The sequence below is a fragment of the Corvus moneduloides genome, chromosome 17 (genome assembly GCF_009650955.1).
Source record: "Corvus moneduloides isolate bCorMon1 chromosome 17, bCorMon1.pri, whole genome shotgun sequence".
Lineage (NCBI taxonomy): Eukaryota > Metazoa > Chordata > Aves > Passeriformes > Corvidae > Corvus > Corvus moneduloides.
Genome location: NC_045492.1, coordinates 7,389,450 through 7,406,503, shown reverse-complemented (window position 1 = coordinate 7,406,503; position 17,054 = coordinate 7,389,450). Strand labels below are relative to the sequence as shown.

The 17,054-nt window shown below is 50.0% G+C and overlaps 1 protein-coding gene across 1 annotated transcript; it reads left to right on the top strand.

Annotated features, from left to right (window-relative positions):
- Positions 1 to 201: 201 nt before the first annotated feature.
- Positions 202 to 16,548, top strand: LOC116452676 (BPI fold-containing family B member 4-like). The gene is made up of 16 exons (XM_032127332.1): positions 202 to 6,003; positions 6,619 to 6,748; positions 7,509 to 7,623; positions 8,083 to 8,187; positions 8,433 to 8,588; positions 10,171 to 10,233; positions 10,636 to 10,700; positions 11,140 to 11,231; positions 11,596 to 11,769; positions 12,401 to 12,454; positions 13,049 to 13,216; positions 13,326 to 13,393; positions 14,482 to 14,524; positions 15,024 to 15,087; positions 15,428 to 15,504; positions 16,055 to 16,548. The coding sequence occupies exons 2-16, from the start codon at positions 6,637 to 6,639 to the stop codon at positions 16,076 to 16,078; spliced, it is 1,380 nt and encodes a 459-aa protein (XP_031983223.1). The 5' UTR covers positions 202 to 6,003; positions 6,619 to 6,636; the 3' UTR covers positions 16,079 to 16,548.
- Positions 16,549 to 17,054: the final 506 nt, after the last annotated feature.

The following is a 17,054-nucleotide window of genomic DNA, read 5'->3' as shown; positions in this document are numbered from 1 at the left end:
AGCCCCCCTGAGCCCCGGGGGCCGCGGGTTCGAGCCCCGCGGGTTCCAGCCCCGCGCTGGGCGTCCGCCGAGTCGCTCTCCCTGCTCCCGGCGTGTTCCCCGCGGCCTCTCCTTGGTGCTCCTCTGCGCTACGCGCTACGTGGGTGTATTTCACCAGCCCGTGAGCAGAACCTCTCCCCAGGTTAGCTCTGGGCCCGTGCACCCCCTGCCCTGCGCGCTGGGGCTGCTCCTCACTCCCGGCCCCGCTTTCCCTCTCCGGGAGCTGAGCTCCTCGCCCATTTTTGCACTGGAATGGCTCTTCGGTGTGGAAGCATGGGGACCCAGGGAGGAAGCGTGGGATATGTGGCGACTCCTCGGTGCATGGGACACGGGATGGGTGCTCACAAATAGCAGCACCAGCTGTAGGTGTGAACTGGGATGCTGAGCCCCGCGGGAGGTGTGACACTGTTCTTTGCCCTCCAGCCTGCTCGGGATTTTAATGTCTCTTTGTCCTTTATTGCCTCTTTGTCTCCTCCTTTCGGAACCACATCGATTGTTTCGATGCTTCTGCCCCGAGACAGGATCGACACACCATCACCAAACTGATGGAAGGGAAATGGCACCTGGGTGAGTTAGACTTCATCTGTGTTCGTCAGGCTAATTAACTCATCAGCAAGGTTTGTTTAACATGAACTCACTCTCTGGTTTCAGCTGCAATTTCTTTTGAGCAGTCCGTGTCTTCCTGGATATAAGCATTTATTTCCATAACGCTGACTCCAAACCCTGCCTGCCTGCAGGGCTGTAATTTATCCCCTGAGGAGCATCTGGACAAAGCAGGGCACTAATTCTGCCACCTGTGCTGATGATGTGTCCGAAGAGACCGTGTCAAGTCTCTATTAAAAGCTGTGAATAAGACAGAAAGCCTGAAATCTTTACTTCCAGAAGATGTATGAATGTAATATAAAGCTGCTGCTAATTCTTCCCGGGAATTAATGGAGACGATCAAGGACAATTTCACTCAATACCGCTTTCCTTTTTGTAAAGTAAAGCTTCCCCAAACCTCAGGCAAGGCAGAAACATGACTTTGAGTCTGTGTCACTATCCTTCAGTCAAATAGAATTAGCTGTCTTTATTTAAAAAGTCTTTGCTGGCACCACAGTGCCAACACTTTCTGAGACAACAAAATGGACAGAAATCCATTTTCTAGCCTGGGAGGAAGGCAAAAAATAAATTGGAAGAATGAAGAGTGAGGAGGAATTGAGGCGTTCACAGCACTCGCAGTGCGAGTGATTGGAAGTGATGGGAAGAAAGCAGGAGAGGGATTCATTTGCTTAAAACATGGAACTGGAATTGACTTTGAGGTGCACGTTGCATCACTGAGGAACCCAGGCTACCGTGGCTCTGCTGGGGGCATGCTGGGCAGCAGCAGGAAGGGAGGGATGGAGAGATGCTGGTGTAGGTCAGCTACTGCCGAACCCAGGGATGACTCTGACCGTGCACCCCTAACACGGGGCAGACATCTGGTGTGTGCCCCATGGTCCATCACTGGAGGCTCCTGGCAGTCCTTCAGGAAGGTCACAACCTCTTCTGCTCACCAAGTGTGCCTTGTGTGGGGCCACCTGAGAAAGGATGCCCCGGGGAAACCTGGAATGGGCCAAACCTGAAAGTCCAGGTACAAAATACCCACCCAGAAAGGTGCTCAGGGCAGCACTTTGGCTGCACCTTGGTCTTTGCAGTGACAGACACTGACAAAATATTGCCAAACTTGGTGAAGCCAGTGCCTGCCCAAAGCAGTTGAGAAGGGATTTCCAAGGCTGCCCAGGCTTCCCTGGGTGTCCCTGAGAGCCCTCCAGCCTGTGCCGCTGTCAGTGTTTTGTTGGAGCTCTGGGCAAGGGCTGAAGACACGTCTGCAGAACTGCCTCCATTTTTGCACTGCAGAGTGTCCAGTGAGTGACACTTTTCCGTGCATTTCTTTTCTATCTCACTGCACTGCATCTGACTAATGAAGTTTGTCCCTTTTGGGGGGCTGATAGCATTATGCTCCTCCTGCTTCCGTCTGCGTCTCAGAAGAAGAAAATTTCCTGTCTATAAAATTCCTGGAGACATCGATCTGTGCTTATCTCATGGCAGTGATTTTACTCAGCTTTGCTGTTTATGCTTGGCATTGCAGATGCTTCCAGAAATCAATGCTGCTGCTCTCCCTCCTCCTGACAGGCAGCTCCTTGGAGCTGCTGCCCGCGCCTCTGTGTCCTTCTCCCTGTCTTCCCTGCTCAGGTTCTCTTTGTGGCCCTTCCCCAAGATTATGTTCCTGCTTCTCAAGTTCCCCATGTAGGAAACTGCACGGCTGAGTGATCAGACACAGGTACATCTGGAAAGGAGGACTCTGACGTCTGCCCACGCACACCCTGCCATGGGTCTGGGGTTTGTGCATGAAGCAGCAGCCCTGGGTCAGCATGAGCTTGGCAAGGTTGGCTGTGCTGCAGGAGTGACGGGTATTAATTAAGCTGCTCTGCCCTCCTGGGCTGCTGACAATGGGAGCTGCTAAACCAGCTGTAAATCTGGCCCTGGGGATTGTGGGTTTCCATCAATCCTGGGCTCAAGTCGAGTCCCAAAAGTTGAGGAGGGTTTGAATCCTTCAGTTCTTACTAAAACCTTCCATCTCCTTTCTAGGAGACTCTAGTTAATGTTTTGGCAAATCCTGTTGCTAGAAATTGGTTTTGGAGCCTGAGTCTGGGAGGATTCATCCATCCCAAACCAACCAGAACACAGGTGACTCTACAGAGACAGTGCTGCACTAATGCCGTGTTTCTGGTGCTGAACTCAGTGTGTTACACTGCATTGGGGAGCTCAGAGACAGCTCCTTCCTTCCACTTCCCTGAGCAATTTCATCAACAGGAGTGGGAAGAATTCTCCCCTCAGCAAGCCGGCTCGCATTGAGGCAGAGGGAACAGAGCAGTGAGTGGCACTTTTCTGTTTGCCTGTTTTCCAGGCTGTGGACTGATCTGCCCCTGGCTGAGGTGCCCAACCTCCTCCCAGTGCAGATCTAGTGTGTTGCCGTATTCCTCAGTAAAATGCCGGGTGGGGTAAACAATTCATCACCTGAACTTCAGCATTTTGGGGACCAGGCTGGGAGTTCACAGCCCAGCTGCAGTCAGTGCTTAAAACTTATTTTGTTCCTCCTCGCCCGTTTCCCAGTTTCTATTCCAGCACAGCAGTTTGCTGTGTCATTTTCCTCCCCGAGGGCTTTCTCCTTCCCCCTGAGCTGCTGCCTTCTTGTTGGCATCAGGGAGTTACTTTCCATCGATGTTTGAGCTGAGCAGTTCATTAATGTTCACGATATCTGTTTGGACACAGTCACAGGCTCCTAGGAGGTGTCCCTGAGAGGGAAAAGGCTGAACATGTGTACAGAGCAGCTCCATCACAGCCTGCAAGTCCTGCCACCAGACTTAGGCTTTTCACCTCCAGAGAGAGGATTCAGTTTATGTATAGTCTTAATAAGGAGTTACTATTTGCCCATTAAAGAATTTTAAGTATGAGGTTACTCTTTTCATTTTTTAAGTTTTATTTTTTATTTGCCAGGGAAGAGAAGTTGTGCTCCTGTAGCCCGCAAACCTCTCGAATGCCTCAAAACCACCATCTGTCATTAAAATGTAGTGCAAAAATTCTGATTTTATTTCATCTTCAGTGTTGCTCAGCATTTTAATTTGACCTATATGGTGTAATTCTCCTAAGTTTTCCCTAGACTTCCATGGCTCTGAATATTAGAGAAAAAAAAATCAGTTAATGTAATCATATTTCATAAATTATTATATTTAATTACTTTAATATTACTCCTCTAAAGATCTTGTTGCTGTTTAACCTGCCTTCTTGCAGAACCCCAAGCTTGGGGCAGTGCAGGATGCCAAAGGCTGCTCTGGAGCATTTCTTCTCTGCGGGTGTTGGTCTTTCCTTGAACCCTTCTGCTTTCCAGCAGTTGTGCTGAGACAATCTCGTCTACAATTTCTTGCAATGCTTTATTTTAATATATCTTCCCCTGTCACTGCAGGACTGCATCCAGCCTCCTGGTAAGTGATATCTAAATCACTGCTGCAAGGAGAGGATGAAATATGGGCACATGAGAGGGGAGGCAAGGGATATGACTGAGGAGGAAAAGTCACAGAGCAAGAAGAAATATGGACAGGGTGTGTAAAATGGGCCGTGTTCCTCAGAGCTGCTGTCACTGCCGTGGTTCAGGTGTGGTTCAGGACGTGTGTGTATGGACACAAATCTCTGCCTCTTGCTGTGGAATAACGAGAGGATCCCTTGGGAGAGTGTGGTTGTGCTGTGCATGTGCACGTACACAGCGACTCGGGTGCTTATTGCACACACAGTGGCACTCTGAAACCAGCTGGAAATCCACATTTGTTTGTGCTCAGCAACTGGCTTTTGCCAGCAGTGATATTCCTGCAGCCTGTACACAGCTGGAGCAGGCTCGTGAACACTTCACTGTGGGTGTGTTCATGGTGACCGCTCAGCCTGCTGCATTTGGATCTTTGAAAGCAGCAAAAAGGAGCAGCATGGATAGGTTGCCAGTTAGGATCATCTAGTCCAGCCCCTGATTTTGTGACTAGACTGTCACCAGCACATCAACTGCAGTCTAGGTTGAGTGTTAAATAAAACAAGTTTCTGTGACAAGCAGAGGTTTGCTCCATTGAGCCTGAGCCCAGGGCAGCACACGGTGAGGGACTCGGTGCAAGCACTTCACTGCTGCTGCAAGAGCACTCCTTGTGCTGTACTGAAGAGCATCCTGAGTATATTTTTGTTGCTTTCTGTATTCCCAGGGGACTGCTAACCCTAAACTCACTGTGGTGGTAGCAGCTTTCTCCTAAATTCAGGCTGGGTGTATCTGCTTGTGTTTGTTCCTGCGCCAACCTTGTCCCTGAGCCTCCCTCCCTCCTCTCCTTCTCCTCTCCCATGTTTGCGGAGAATGGTTGTATCTCTGCTGCTCCATGTTCCATGAGGCTGAGCACACCGGCCCCTCTCTGGCTCCCCAGCCCTCTCAGCAGCCCTTTGCTGCCCAGTTTCTGGCCAAGTCCATCCCAGTTGAACATGGGTGACCAGACCTGAACAAAGTGCTCAGATAAGATCTTCCTGGGGCTCTGCACAATGGAAACTTCTGTGAAGCCCAGCCAAGGCATCTGCTGAGGGGTGAGAGTCTCATTCCTGCAGGATGAGACTTTCCTTTGAAATCCATGTTGCTGGTACCAATGCTCAGCTACCATAAGAGTTGCTTATTCGAAATTATGTTTATCTTTGGCTTTATGCATTTCAATACAAATTTGTTTTTTACAGTGGATTGGTGACACTTTACAGATCCAACTGAAATCAATGAAGAAACCGACATTTATCAGATCTCTGCAACTTTTCCACATTGCTTTTTGTCAAGGAAATCTTTTCCCAGGACTGCACTTGAAACAGGAATGAGCCTTTTAAGTCTCACACCTCCTCAGGGATTGGCAAAAATAGTTAGTTTCCTGCTCTAAGTCTCCTTGAACCCATATTCCTGTGCTCTGTGTGCTGCCTCCCTGTACAGGCAGCCCCGTCAGCCTTCCACCAGGTTTAGATGCTTCAGTAACTCTCATGATTTCCTAAAAATGTTGTTTTCCTCAAAGCATAGAGATCCCCACTGGATCCACCATTGCAGGGCATCCTTTTTATGACAGACTGGGGGTGGGGGGAAAGCACCATCTGAGTGATGCAGGCCACAGAGGGGAATGGCAGCGGGTCAAGTCAGTGGTGACGTTGCCTTGTATAAATCAAGAGAGGTGGCAGCTGGGTGTTGCTCACAAGCAGCAGAGGGATGGCTGCTTGTGGGCCAGGGAGGCTGAGTGGAAAAGGTGTGTCTGTTTGGCTGCAGCTTTTATATAAGGGCCACTGCTTTCATCTCAGCTGTGGGGAAAAAAAGGGACATCGCAGAGTCTCAAGGAGTCCAGAGGAGCCTGAGTGGAACCAAGAGCCCGTCCCAGCTGGCTGCAGCTGAGTCAGGTAACACCCTCTGTGCACTGGTTGTGTGGTGGCAGGGTGACAGATGTGGTGGCAGGGTGACAGGTGCAGTGGCAGGGTCCTCATTCTGGAAGTGCTTGACTGCTTTAGTTGGAGATTGTGCTGGACACCAAGCTCCTGATCACCTCCCCATGTCTGCCATTTCATAATTAAATTTATGTTAGAATTTATTAAGTTATAACTTGTAGCTAGCTCATTTTTATCACTTGTACTTTAGTTTATTGCTTTTGACAGGTAGAAGGAACAAGGATAACCCTCAGACACTTCCCTTGGCAAAGCCCCTCACCAAAACCCCTGTAACTGTGCATTGCAGGGATACAGAAATAACTTAAACGTCAAGTGTGGCTCGTTTTGTGTGAACATTTTGGGCCAGTAACAAGGGATGAGGAAAGGGCTTTTATTGACCCACACATGGAGTCTGTCCATGTGTGTGGACATGAGGAAGGTCCTGTTGCTCTGGCCTTGAGCAGAGTCTCCTTTGATCCGGATAAAGAGTAAAGGAGGGATTCCTTGCTTGACTTCTTTCCCCGTAGAGACACTGGGGTCACTTCTGAGAGTATTTTGCCTCACTGTCCCCTCTGACATCTCCCTTTCCAGCAGGGGAACCTTCTGGAGATGATGGTTTTGAAGCTTTTTGGAATCATCTTTTTCTGCGGCCTCCTCTCGCCCTCGCAGGAAGTCTTGTCTGGCCTGTCCTGTGCCGTCAGCCCGCGGGCGATGCAGAACGGTAACTACAAAAAGGCACAGGTTGTGTTTGCTTTGAAAGCTCTGTGGGACTGTGATGGGGAGTAAAAATGCCTTAGTGTCTTCACCTTTATTTCGTAATTCCTCAGGGCTGCAGACTTTGCTCAAAACCCCTGAGAACATCGCCAGATTCATGGGTCAGGGAAATCTCTGCTCCAGAACTGGGGCATGTTTCAGCACCAAGCAGCCACACAGAATTGCAGGGCTAAATCTGGGTTATTTCCTCTTTTTGTCTCAGTTTCTCATTTCCATATTGGAGCAGCTGATATTTGACAAACCACTGCTGTGAAGTAGCAGACATGATAATATTTGCAATGTTCAGGCTTGTTTCAAGTTGCTTCTACTAAAAAAACTCCAAAAACCAAAAGCAAAAATAAACAGGCAGAAATCAACAAACAAAACCCCTTTGACAAGGGGAAAATGAGTTATGAGCGGAAGCCCAGCCTCTGAGTGGGGTCGCTGGTGTTCTTGGCAGTGCACAAGCCAAACTGTGACATTCAAATTGGGAGTCTGAGATGCTTTCCACTGCTGCCTCTCCTGTTTACTTCACCAAGGGCAGCTTTGGTTTAGTGCACCAAAGCTGTAAAATACCATCCCTGTGCGATTTGACTGTGTGGAGACAGCTGACGTCTCCCTGAGGAGTTTTGGGGAGTGGAGGGGTTTTGCTGTGCCAGGATGGATCTGCCTGAGTGGGGAGAGGTCACTGCTGCCCGTGCTGGTCCTCACACACTGATGTTTTCCAGTTCTCTCAGATGCCATAATTCATAATGGGCTCATCCACCAGCACCTGCAGGGTCTCGTGGTTCCCAACATCATGGGTGAAGGGGGTCAGCTGAACTCTCCCACCAGCATCACGGAGTAAGTGCTTTGCTGTGAGTGCATCTTCAGCATCAATTCTGAACAAGACGAGCTGAGCTGCCCTGGCATGGTTGGCCTGGGCTGTTATCCTTGTTTTATTGTGGTACTGAAATTCTGACCTGAATAATATTGTCTGTGTGGTAGCAGTGTGGGTGGCAAGGGACACTGCAGGTTATGGGTGCAGGTGCAGAATGACAGCTCTGGTGGTGCTGTTAATGCCTGACGGCACTGAGGGAGGGAAAAGGGACCACAGAGGGAAAAAGCAGATGGCTCTCCAAAGTCAGCTTCCACCCCAATCTGGTTCTAGGCTGCCTTCTTTTAGTCAGCTGTCTCTTACCGTTTTGCCTTCAGCTGGACATGGCTGGAGTGCTGTGGGTGCTGTAGGCTCCTCCCTGGGTGCAGCTGCTCAGCTGCTGGAAGGTGTTTTTAATTTGTGCCAGCCTTTGCTGTTGTTCACAGCCTGCACCTCATCAAGGTCGAGGTGCCCAAGCTGTCGGTGGTGCTGCTGCCAGGGATCGGGGTCCAGCTGACCATCGGGGCAAAACTGCAGCTCAGAGGCAACTGGTGAGTGGGGGATTCAGGATGGATGTTGAGGGAAACCCCTATCCTGACGTATTTTGCATCTCTTAAGGGTTTTGAGGTGTTTCTCACCTGTAATAAAGTCACAGAGCAAAACAGACACCAAAAGATGGCTTGTGGCATGGGTAGTGGTCTGCAGAAGATGGAGGAGAAGTCTGTTTCTCCTGGCTTTGGTGAGTTTCTCTGGGTAGAGGCTGAGAGATGGAATCATCCTGTTTGCTTTTTTGCAGCTTGGTTGGCCTGCTCTCAGAACTCATTGATATCTTAGTGGAGGTGAACATTACTGCAAACATTAAATGCACGAATTTTGAATCTGGCACGTTCCAGGTTGTCACTGAAGACTGCCTCTGCATTCTTGGAGCTGTGAAGATCAAGGTCCTTTCTGGGTAAGTGCCTGTGGATTTATGTTTCCTGTTAATGTGCAATTCTCTCATCTTTATCCCACAGTATGGACAGTCGGCCAGGACACAGATGTTGCTCAGCTGATACAGAGCCAGGCCTCAGCGATGGAATTTCTTTCCTGTTGCCAGTGCCAATTGCTTCAGTGGAATGAGGGTTAATTTGCCCTGTTTGCCTGTGGAAATTTTAAGATCTGAAGCATGAGGTTTGGTACATTTCCCAACACACTTTCTCTAGACTTAGCTAGAGAATTGATATTCCAAAGGGTAGGAGTAATAGGGCTGGGAGAATTCCAGGAAAACAGGACCATTACTTTCCCTGGTTGTGTACTCTGCCTTTGGCTGCTGTCCCAGGAGAATGCCGGGCACGTGGAGTTTACCTCTGACTGCTGTGGTTGTGTGTAATTCCATGCAAATGTCCCATCTCTTGCTCAGTCTTATTAAATTCTTGACAGCAAGGATTTGCTGACTTCATGTATTGATGAACACAGCAGTAAAATGATCATGGGAAATATTTTCTTCCATTGCTTTTGAATTACTCACTTTTCAAGTTCATCGAAATTCTCCTAATTAATTTTTGCATTATGCATTACCATTTCAATGAGTGCAGCAGCTGCTTTGAAAAAACGCTGTGTGAGTGAACAGAGGAACATGACTCACCTGCTCTGGGGGTCATGTTTTAATTTTTAGCAGATATAAAGTGATGGTTTGCAGGAAGCAAACTCCTGGGGGGGGCAAGGGGAGTGTAGATATACACAATTGGCTTCATGGCAGTTCCTCAGAAACATTTGTAGGCAGAATTTGGGCATAAATAACAGGTGCCCTATGAATTCCTGCTGTCTGTGTCTTGCCAACTCAACAGTCCAGAAATATATTGATTATCGGACAAAACTGCCTCTGTGCTGCTGCAGGCATTGCACGTCCTGAGCGAGTTGTTCAGCAGCAACGTGGAAATGTCACACGGCAGATTTCTCCTCTTGTTATTCCAGATGCAAATTGTTTGTTCCCAGTAACTAACATGAAGATATTTCCTAACAGCTCCCTCTTCCCTTAACTACAGCACTGATTTAAATACTAGAGGGAGACACCAAACACAAGGTTAGACCTGTGAGAGGCTCACTCCTTTCATGCAGTGAAAGCTCCCTGAGAGCTGAAGGAAAAATTTCTTCACGAAAAGGGTTGTCAAGCAATTGGAACAAGCTGCCCAGGGGAGTGGTAGAGACCACCATCCCTGGCAGTGCTAAAAAAAATGCAGCTATGGCACTTGAGGACATGGTTTAGTGGTGAACATGGTGGTGGTGCAGAGTTGATGGTTGGACTTGACAATTTTAGATGTCTTTTCCAACCTTAATGATTCTGTAATTCTCAGCAATGAGCCCAATTCTCCCCTCGGGGTAAGTGGCTCTTTTGTATCTCCAGCCCGTGCCCTGTCGAGCATCAGCTGCAGCATTAGCCCTGAAGGGAAGACTGAGGGTGTAGGAGAATGTAAAATGAAGGCTGGAGATCTTTTTATCTCCTGTCCTGGAGCTTTGTTTGTGCTGATTTGGAGTTTTTTTTCTTTCCTTTCCAGCTTACTCACCCTGTCAGTGAATGAGCTGGTGCTTCGCCAGCTGACAGCGACTCTGCCTTGCTTTGGTACGGCTGAGGACTGTCCCTCCTTTCACAGCTGAAACACAGAGATTTGGGAAAAAAACTGGTTTATGAGTTCACAGCAAGCTGTACCATCTCTCTGTGCTGCTCTCCCACATCACTGGCATGTGCCATGGGGCTGGGGGGGGTCTGTGGGCAGCCTGGCAGCTCCACGGGACTGCTGCCTGTGGGGTGATGCCTCAGACGTTCCCCAGATCAAAACATTCCCCTGCAGTGTGGTCCCACAGCTCCAGGGATGCTCCACTGCCCCAAGTCTTTCACAGCATCCCAGCTGTGCCTAGTACCATGCAACTTTTTCCCTGGAGGGGAAAGGAGGGGGTCTGGACAGGCTGTGGGTGATGGTGATGAGGGGGATTGGACAGTCGCATTTCTGCTTTGTGTTGCAGCTCTGTCCTGTTGTCGATATTGTGATGAACCTGGTGAACATTCATCTCCTGAGCACTCTCAATGGTGCGTTGCTTGTGGAGGGCGAGGCACTGCTTCCCCATGTTTCCCACAGTGGGAGCAAGTCCCATTTCCCATGTCGAGTCACTCAGTGCATCAACAGAAGTCCAACACTTCTGCAGGACTGTTGTTGAGCCTGGAATTCACACCCCAGCATTCCAAGAGAACTGCTCCCACCTTGGCCCCCCCTTACCTCCTTATTCCGTTTTTATCACCTTTGGATCTTTTTTACTGTCTTTGATGCTCTTTTGTGCTGTATCCTAAAGGCAGATCCCACCAAGCTGAATTTGGGGATGTTTCTAGCCTTTTGAGTAGCAGCGAGCACCTCTCAGGCCTGAATGCTTGGACCTGTTTGAGGGTGCGGGGGCTGGTGGCCTTTGGGGACAGGGGAGGTTGTGTTGCTGCTGATTTCCTGGTGCTGTAACCATCCTTTCTCTGTGTGCAGCCGTGATCCCAGTTGGCACAGCAGGAACGATCCACTACCAGCTGGCCAGCATCCCCTACACCTCCGGCAAGTTCCTCGGGCTGGATTTAGATGTAAGTTAATGCTGGGCAGCAGGACCCTGGCAGCGTGGCTGCGTGTTGCCTTTCAGTGTGCTCACCTCATCCTGTGGGAGCTGCAGAATCCCACGAGGAGCTGGGCTAATGACTTGTCCTGGAAATGCAAGCTCCTAAGTGCTTAGATCTTTATCCAAATCACCACTAAGCGACTGTGTGTGCTTTTCTTCTTCTGCTCTGTATGCCAACTTGCCCTGAGTCTGCCCTGTGAGTCCGGTGCTTTCCCAAAGCTCTGAGGAGAGGAGGGAGGGCTGTTCGGCTGGCACCGGCCCCGCACTCCTGTGAGGATCTGAACATGCCTCGCGGCTTTGAGGACTGATGTCTGTGTTACCTCTCTTTGCAGGGTGTGGTGAAGCAGGTGGGAGGCAGCACCATTCCCCACGACTCATCCCCCTCCGCTTTGCCTCCTCTGATGGACAGGCTCCTGCTCTTGGTGATGCGCCAGAGCTTCCTCAATGCAGTCCTGGCCCTCCTGCTCCAGCTGCCACCACAGACCTTCCCCTGCACGCCAGATGTTGTGAGTGCAGCAGGGCCTGTATTTCGTGCCGGAGCAAGTGACAAGGAACAGGCATCAGCCTGGCCTCGGGTCTGCCCAGGAAGGGCTGTTTGTGCGTGTCCCTGGGTGTGTGCATGTGTGTGCTCGCTGGCAGAGGATCGACCCCAGCACTGCCTCCTTCCTGCTCTTCTCAGAAAGCTGTAACAGTGCCTGCACTGCCCAGATGTGCTCTTGTCTGTAAGGACACTGCCAGGGACACCTGCTGGGACCAGCTGGGTACTGGTTGTGCTGTGGACTCCTGCAGGCGCTGCTCCGTTTCAAGGAGTCTGCAAAATGCAACTGAGAAGAGGCGCTGCACGTCTGCAGTGCTGTTCCCTGGGTGTTTGCATCTCCTGTGCCTCTGATCTCTACTTCCAATGGGAAATGTTAGGGGTCCACACACTGGCAGGTGTTGAAATCCTCTGGGGGACATCACCTTCCATGGCTGGGTACTATCACCTTAACAACTACCTGGAATCACCCAGACAGCTGGGAAACAATGGAGAGGGTGGGAGGCTCAGGGTGCTGTGTAATGGGGGGCCTCTGGAAGGCTGGGAGTTGTTGAAATCAGCTCAAGGGCTCAGTGGGGCTGCTGGTGCTTCTGTCCCCACAGTTCTCCAGTGCCAGCCGCCTGCAAGAAGCCGTGTGGACCATCGCTCCTGCTGGGGTGAGGAACTTGTTCTGGCACGAGGGTTTGTGTAAACCTCTCCAGAAGACACCTGGATGTGCCATCATGCCCCTGCTAAAGGTCCCCAGTCTTCTGCTCCCCTCCTCTTGCACCAGCATGGCCTGAGCCTGTCCTGCTGCCTGACCAGCTGATGGGAGTGGGTGTAGGGGCTGGGGGTTTGCACAGCCCCTGCCCAGCGCCCGCTCTCCTGTGTGCCATTGGCTGTTCCAACCTTCTCCTGCTCCCTGAACAGGGGAAAGTCATCTCCTACAGCTTGTAGCCATTGACATAGAAAGCTGATAAATATCCCCTGTTTCCCTGTCTGGTATCTCCCATTTCTTGGGCACCCTCTGGCACCCACAGCCTCCTCTATGTCCACCTCTCCTTAGGCCCTTATGCCCTCAGCATGGAGAGCTGATCCGTGCTGCTGGACCTGTTTGCTCTGTAAATTTGGCTTGTCCAAGGTGTGTGTGACCTTGGGGAGGCCCTGTGGAGCTATGGGGCTGTGAGAGTGTGCCTGAGGATTGCCAGTCCCCTGCCTGGCTGGTGTGTGGGGTGCCAGCAGCCACCTCCATGTGTCCCCAATTCCCACAGTGCTCCACCTGCCGTGGGACCAGTCCTCTGAGCATCAAACTGACGTTGAGAGGGAACCCGCTCATCCTCTTGGAAGAAAACAAAGCCAGCGTCAAGCTTTCAGTCCTGATTCAGCTGTTCAGTAACCACTTAGATGGATCCATCCTCAACTTCCTGCTGCTGAAGGCCGTAAGTGTGGATGGAGTTTTCTCCAGGGGAACAGCGTGCAGCCAGCTGGTGAGTGGTGGCTGGGATGGGGATGTTTCTGTGTGCTGAGCCTCTCCCTCTCTGCTTGCAGGACCTTGCTCTGAACGTCCGCGTGTCGATTGTTGGGGGCAGGCTGGTGCTGCAGCTGGCCCTGGGCAGGTGAGCTGTCCCCTCATACAGCTGAGGACATTCTCTGTGCTGCAATGTTGGCTCTGGGGCCCCCTGACTTGAAATGTTTTCCATGTCTGTAAACCAGGCATTTCATCTCCTGGGTGTGAGAATTTCATACCTGACTGATGGCATGAGGTGGACGGGGTAGTTCAGGAAGGATTGCAGCAGTTGGAAAGTTTTAAGAGGCTGGGGGAAAAGAGTGTCAGTTTTATAACAAGGAGGAATGAGGTAACCTGAATAATTTTAAGACCGTCAGCTTGACTTTGATCCTGGGCAGTGGTTCGAAATGCCTGATATTGGACATGAATGATAAAGCAGTAAAGGAAAGTGCTGTCATTAATGCCAGTCAAGGTATGATTAAAGATTGGAGAGCATTTCTTATAGCGGGAGGTTTGAGGATTTTGGGCCATTTAGCTTGTCAAAGAGCTGGATTTAGAAGCAAAATTGGCATAGCTTGTATGCAGCGATATAGGGAATAGAAATGCGTCAAAAGGCTTTTAATTCAATAGACAAGGGTATAACAGGATTCAATAGAAGTAGAAAAGAGAAATTGAACGTGGAAATAAAGCATCCATTTCAGATATGGATAGTCGTGTGATTGCAGTGATAGGATGAGGAGCTGTAGCAAATTCACCAGGTCCTTAAATCCAGACTGGGTGCTTTTACATAGAATCACAGAATGGTTTGGGTTGGAAGGGATCTTAAAGATCATCCAGTTCCAGCCCCGCTGCCACAGGGTTCCAGAAGCTCTGCTCTCAGCTGAGGAGAGCTGCCTCCTTCCTGAGAGTGAATAATCTGGGCAGGGAGAGGGAAGGCGCAGCCAGGAGCTCTGTGTGCCCTGCTGCAGTGCTGCATTGTTGACAAGCAAATTAAAATTAGGTTAAGCTAATTCCTGCTCTGTTTTCTCTCTTGCAAGTGTGCCAGTCCCTGGTTTTTGTGTTACAATGCAGGTGTCCCTTTGTGGGTGATGCCTCACAGGGGTCCCTGCCCATGGGCTTGGAGGTGGCCAGGGCCTGGCTGTGAGCTCTGGCTGGTGCCTTGTGTCTGACCTGCAGTTTGCCCTCCTTTCCCTGCAGCACTTCCCTCTCCTTGGAGTCTTCTGATGTTGGCATCAGTAATGTAAGTCTCTAACACCAGTCTGGGCTTTACTGGGCAGGGAGAGCAGCCAAGCATGATGCCCTGTGGCTCTTGGGGAGGGAGGGATGGAGCCAGGCAGTGGTGTGGGATGCTGTGATGGATTACCCCTGCCGATGGTCAGAGCTGTTACCCGCTCTGTGGTGTAGGTTGTAGCAATTCCTCTGTTGCTGTTTGTTTTTTTTTTTTTCCCTTCTGCCATTTCTAATAAAGCAAATGTAAAGCTGAAATCTGTTTGTTTATTCACCTCTGCTTGGGCAAAGCTCACATTGAGCTGCAGAAGGAACATCACAAGGCAGAAGTTTGTCTAAAGGAAGGACTGAATACAAATTGAAGAAGAAAAGTAGATTCACTTTAAAGAGAAGAGGGACTGTTTGTTCTTTTGCTGTGTCAGTGGGCAGCAATTTTCAATCCCAAGGGTCCTGCTTGCTGCTGTCATGGGCCAGGCAGCATTGCTCATGTGGTTGTTCCTTCCCTGATTCAGATCTCCGTCCTGAAGCCCCACTGCAGCAGTTTGCTTGTGGAAAAATTCCTGCCTGTGATCAATGGTAAGGTGACCAGGATGGCTGTAATTTTGGGAGCACTTCGAGTTCTGGACAAGGAGGGGAGAGGGGGTCTCATGTGTGTGTTTGGAAGATGTACTAGGAGTGTAGGAGCCATTAAAACCCTGAAATCCCCATTTCGATGATGTAGCTAAAAGTCCAACCTTATATTTGCCCCATCCCACCCCAGCACCAGTTCTGGCAACAGTCAGTGATGGAGAACCCAAGGAAAGCCAAGCACACAGTGATGGCCCCAAGAAGCTCTGCTCCCTGTGTCCTCCCTGGAGCAGCTCTGTCACAGGGTGTGAGCTGGCTCAGCACGTAAGGACCTGTCTGTCCCCTGCAGGTGCCCTGAGCATCGGGATCCCGCTGCCAAAGGTGCTGCGCATTCCCTTAGTGAATGTGGATTTTCGGATAAAAACGGTGAGTGCTCGGGTGGGCTGTTCCCTCCTGTAGGGCACCAGGGCTGTTTACAGGACCCTGCCAGTGGTGGCTGTGTGTGCAAGAGCTGTAGATTTTAATCCCTGAAAGACCAAAAGGGCTGCTCTATCTGACCTCCCTCAGGTCAGGGAATGCTGCCTGAGGATGTGATGCCCACACATGGTGTGGACCCAGGTGCATCATGAGCAGTGCTCAGGCCCTGGGGTAGGTCCCAGCTCCTTGTCCAGGCCCTCTTTTCTTTCTGGAGAACTCAGTGGGAGCAGCTCTGATGTGGATCCAGGGATTCAGGCAAGCCCTCTCCAGTGGCACCATTCAAAGTGTCTTGAACTGCCCCAAGTTCCAGCCATGTTCACCCTGGAGGTGTCCAGAGGAACTGGGATATTCCCCAACACTTCCCAAAGGGTTCTGTGCCTTCCTTATTACAAACTGGACATGAGGACTTTTGCAGGAGAGTTCTCTCTTTGCTGTGTGTTGTGAACCAGCAACCCTCGACAGGAGATAATTGTTTGTGTTTCTCCCTGCTCTCCTTCAGGGCCTGATGGTGTTTCTGGTGTGAGCTGTGGAGCCTGAGGCACGGAAAGGGCTGTGGGGGTAGAGAGAGGAAGAGAGCAGCGAGGATGGAATGCCAGGACCAGCATTATCTGCTTTTTTTCCCCTAAACTTGATTCAAGGTTCTTGATAATATTTAAGACATTTTAAAGTGAATTGGCTTGTGTGAGTACAGTTTGACACTTGTGTAAGCCAAACCTGACCGTCAGCTCTGTGTACAAATATTAATTTAGAGAAGTTGGTGTGATTTTGGGGTCACAGTTACAGCAGTTGCATGTGGTGCTGCAGTGGAATTGGGAAATTTTTTCTGAGGTGAAACTCCTCCTGATAGAATGAAAAAGTGAACTTGTTGCATGTGGCTTTTGAAGTGAATCTCCCCATCCTTGTCCAGAAGGTGTGAGGTGCTGAGCGGGAGCTCAGAATACATTTGCCATGTAACTCTTTTAATAAACATTCCTACTTTTTTAGTGCTTGGAATGAGCTTCTGGTTTCTGATGCTTCTCAGGGAGAGCTTCTGTCCTGCCTCCACTCTGGGATCTTGTTCCTTTGTGACAATTGATATTTTGGGTTTGGGTTTGAAAACTCTTCCCCATGAACTTCCTGAGAAACAAAATTGAATTTTCAGTGGCTCCTCCTGGCCTGATAACCTGCTGACCAAATGCTAATCCACAAGCAGAAATCAAAATTAAATCGAATTTCCAAAGGTCATGAAGCGTTTCCTAATGGCATCTGGAGGGAAAACTTCCTTCCCAGAGGACTGAGAGGTCTGATAGCTCTGGAGTACACCCATCTGCCTGCCAGAGCCATGTCTGCTTAGGCTGATGTCACAGCCGGTTGGTCTCTGCATGTTACAGTGACAAGAATCCCAGTATTTTGGATTTTAAGAGGCCTGAATTATTCTGGGTTAAAAAAATATGAATCTCAGGTTTTAAATGGCCTCTCCAATATCTGTTTTTCTCAGCACTGGACATTATTATGAGCAT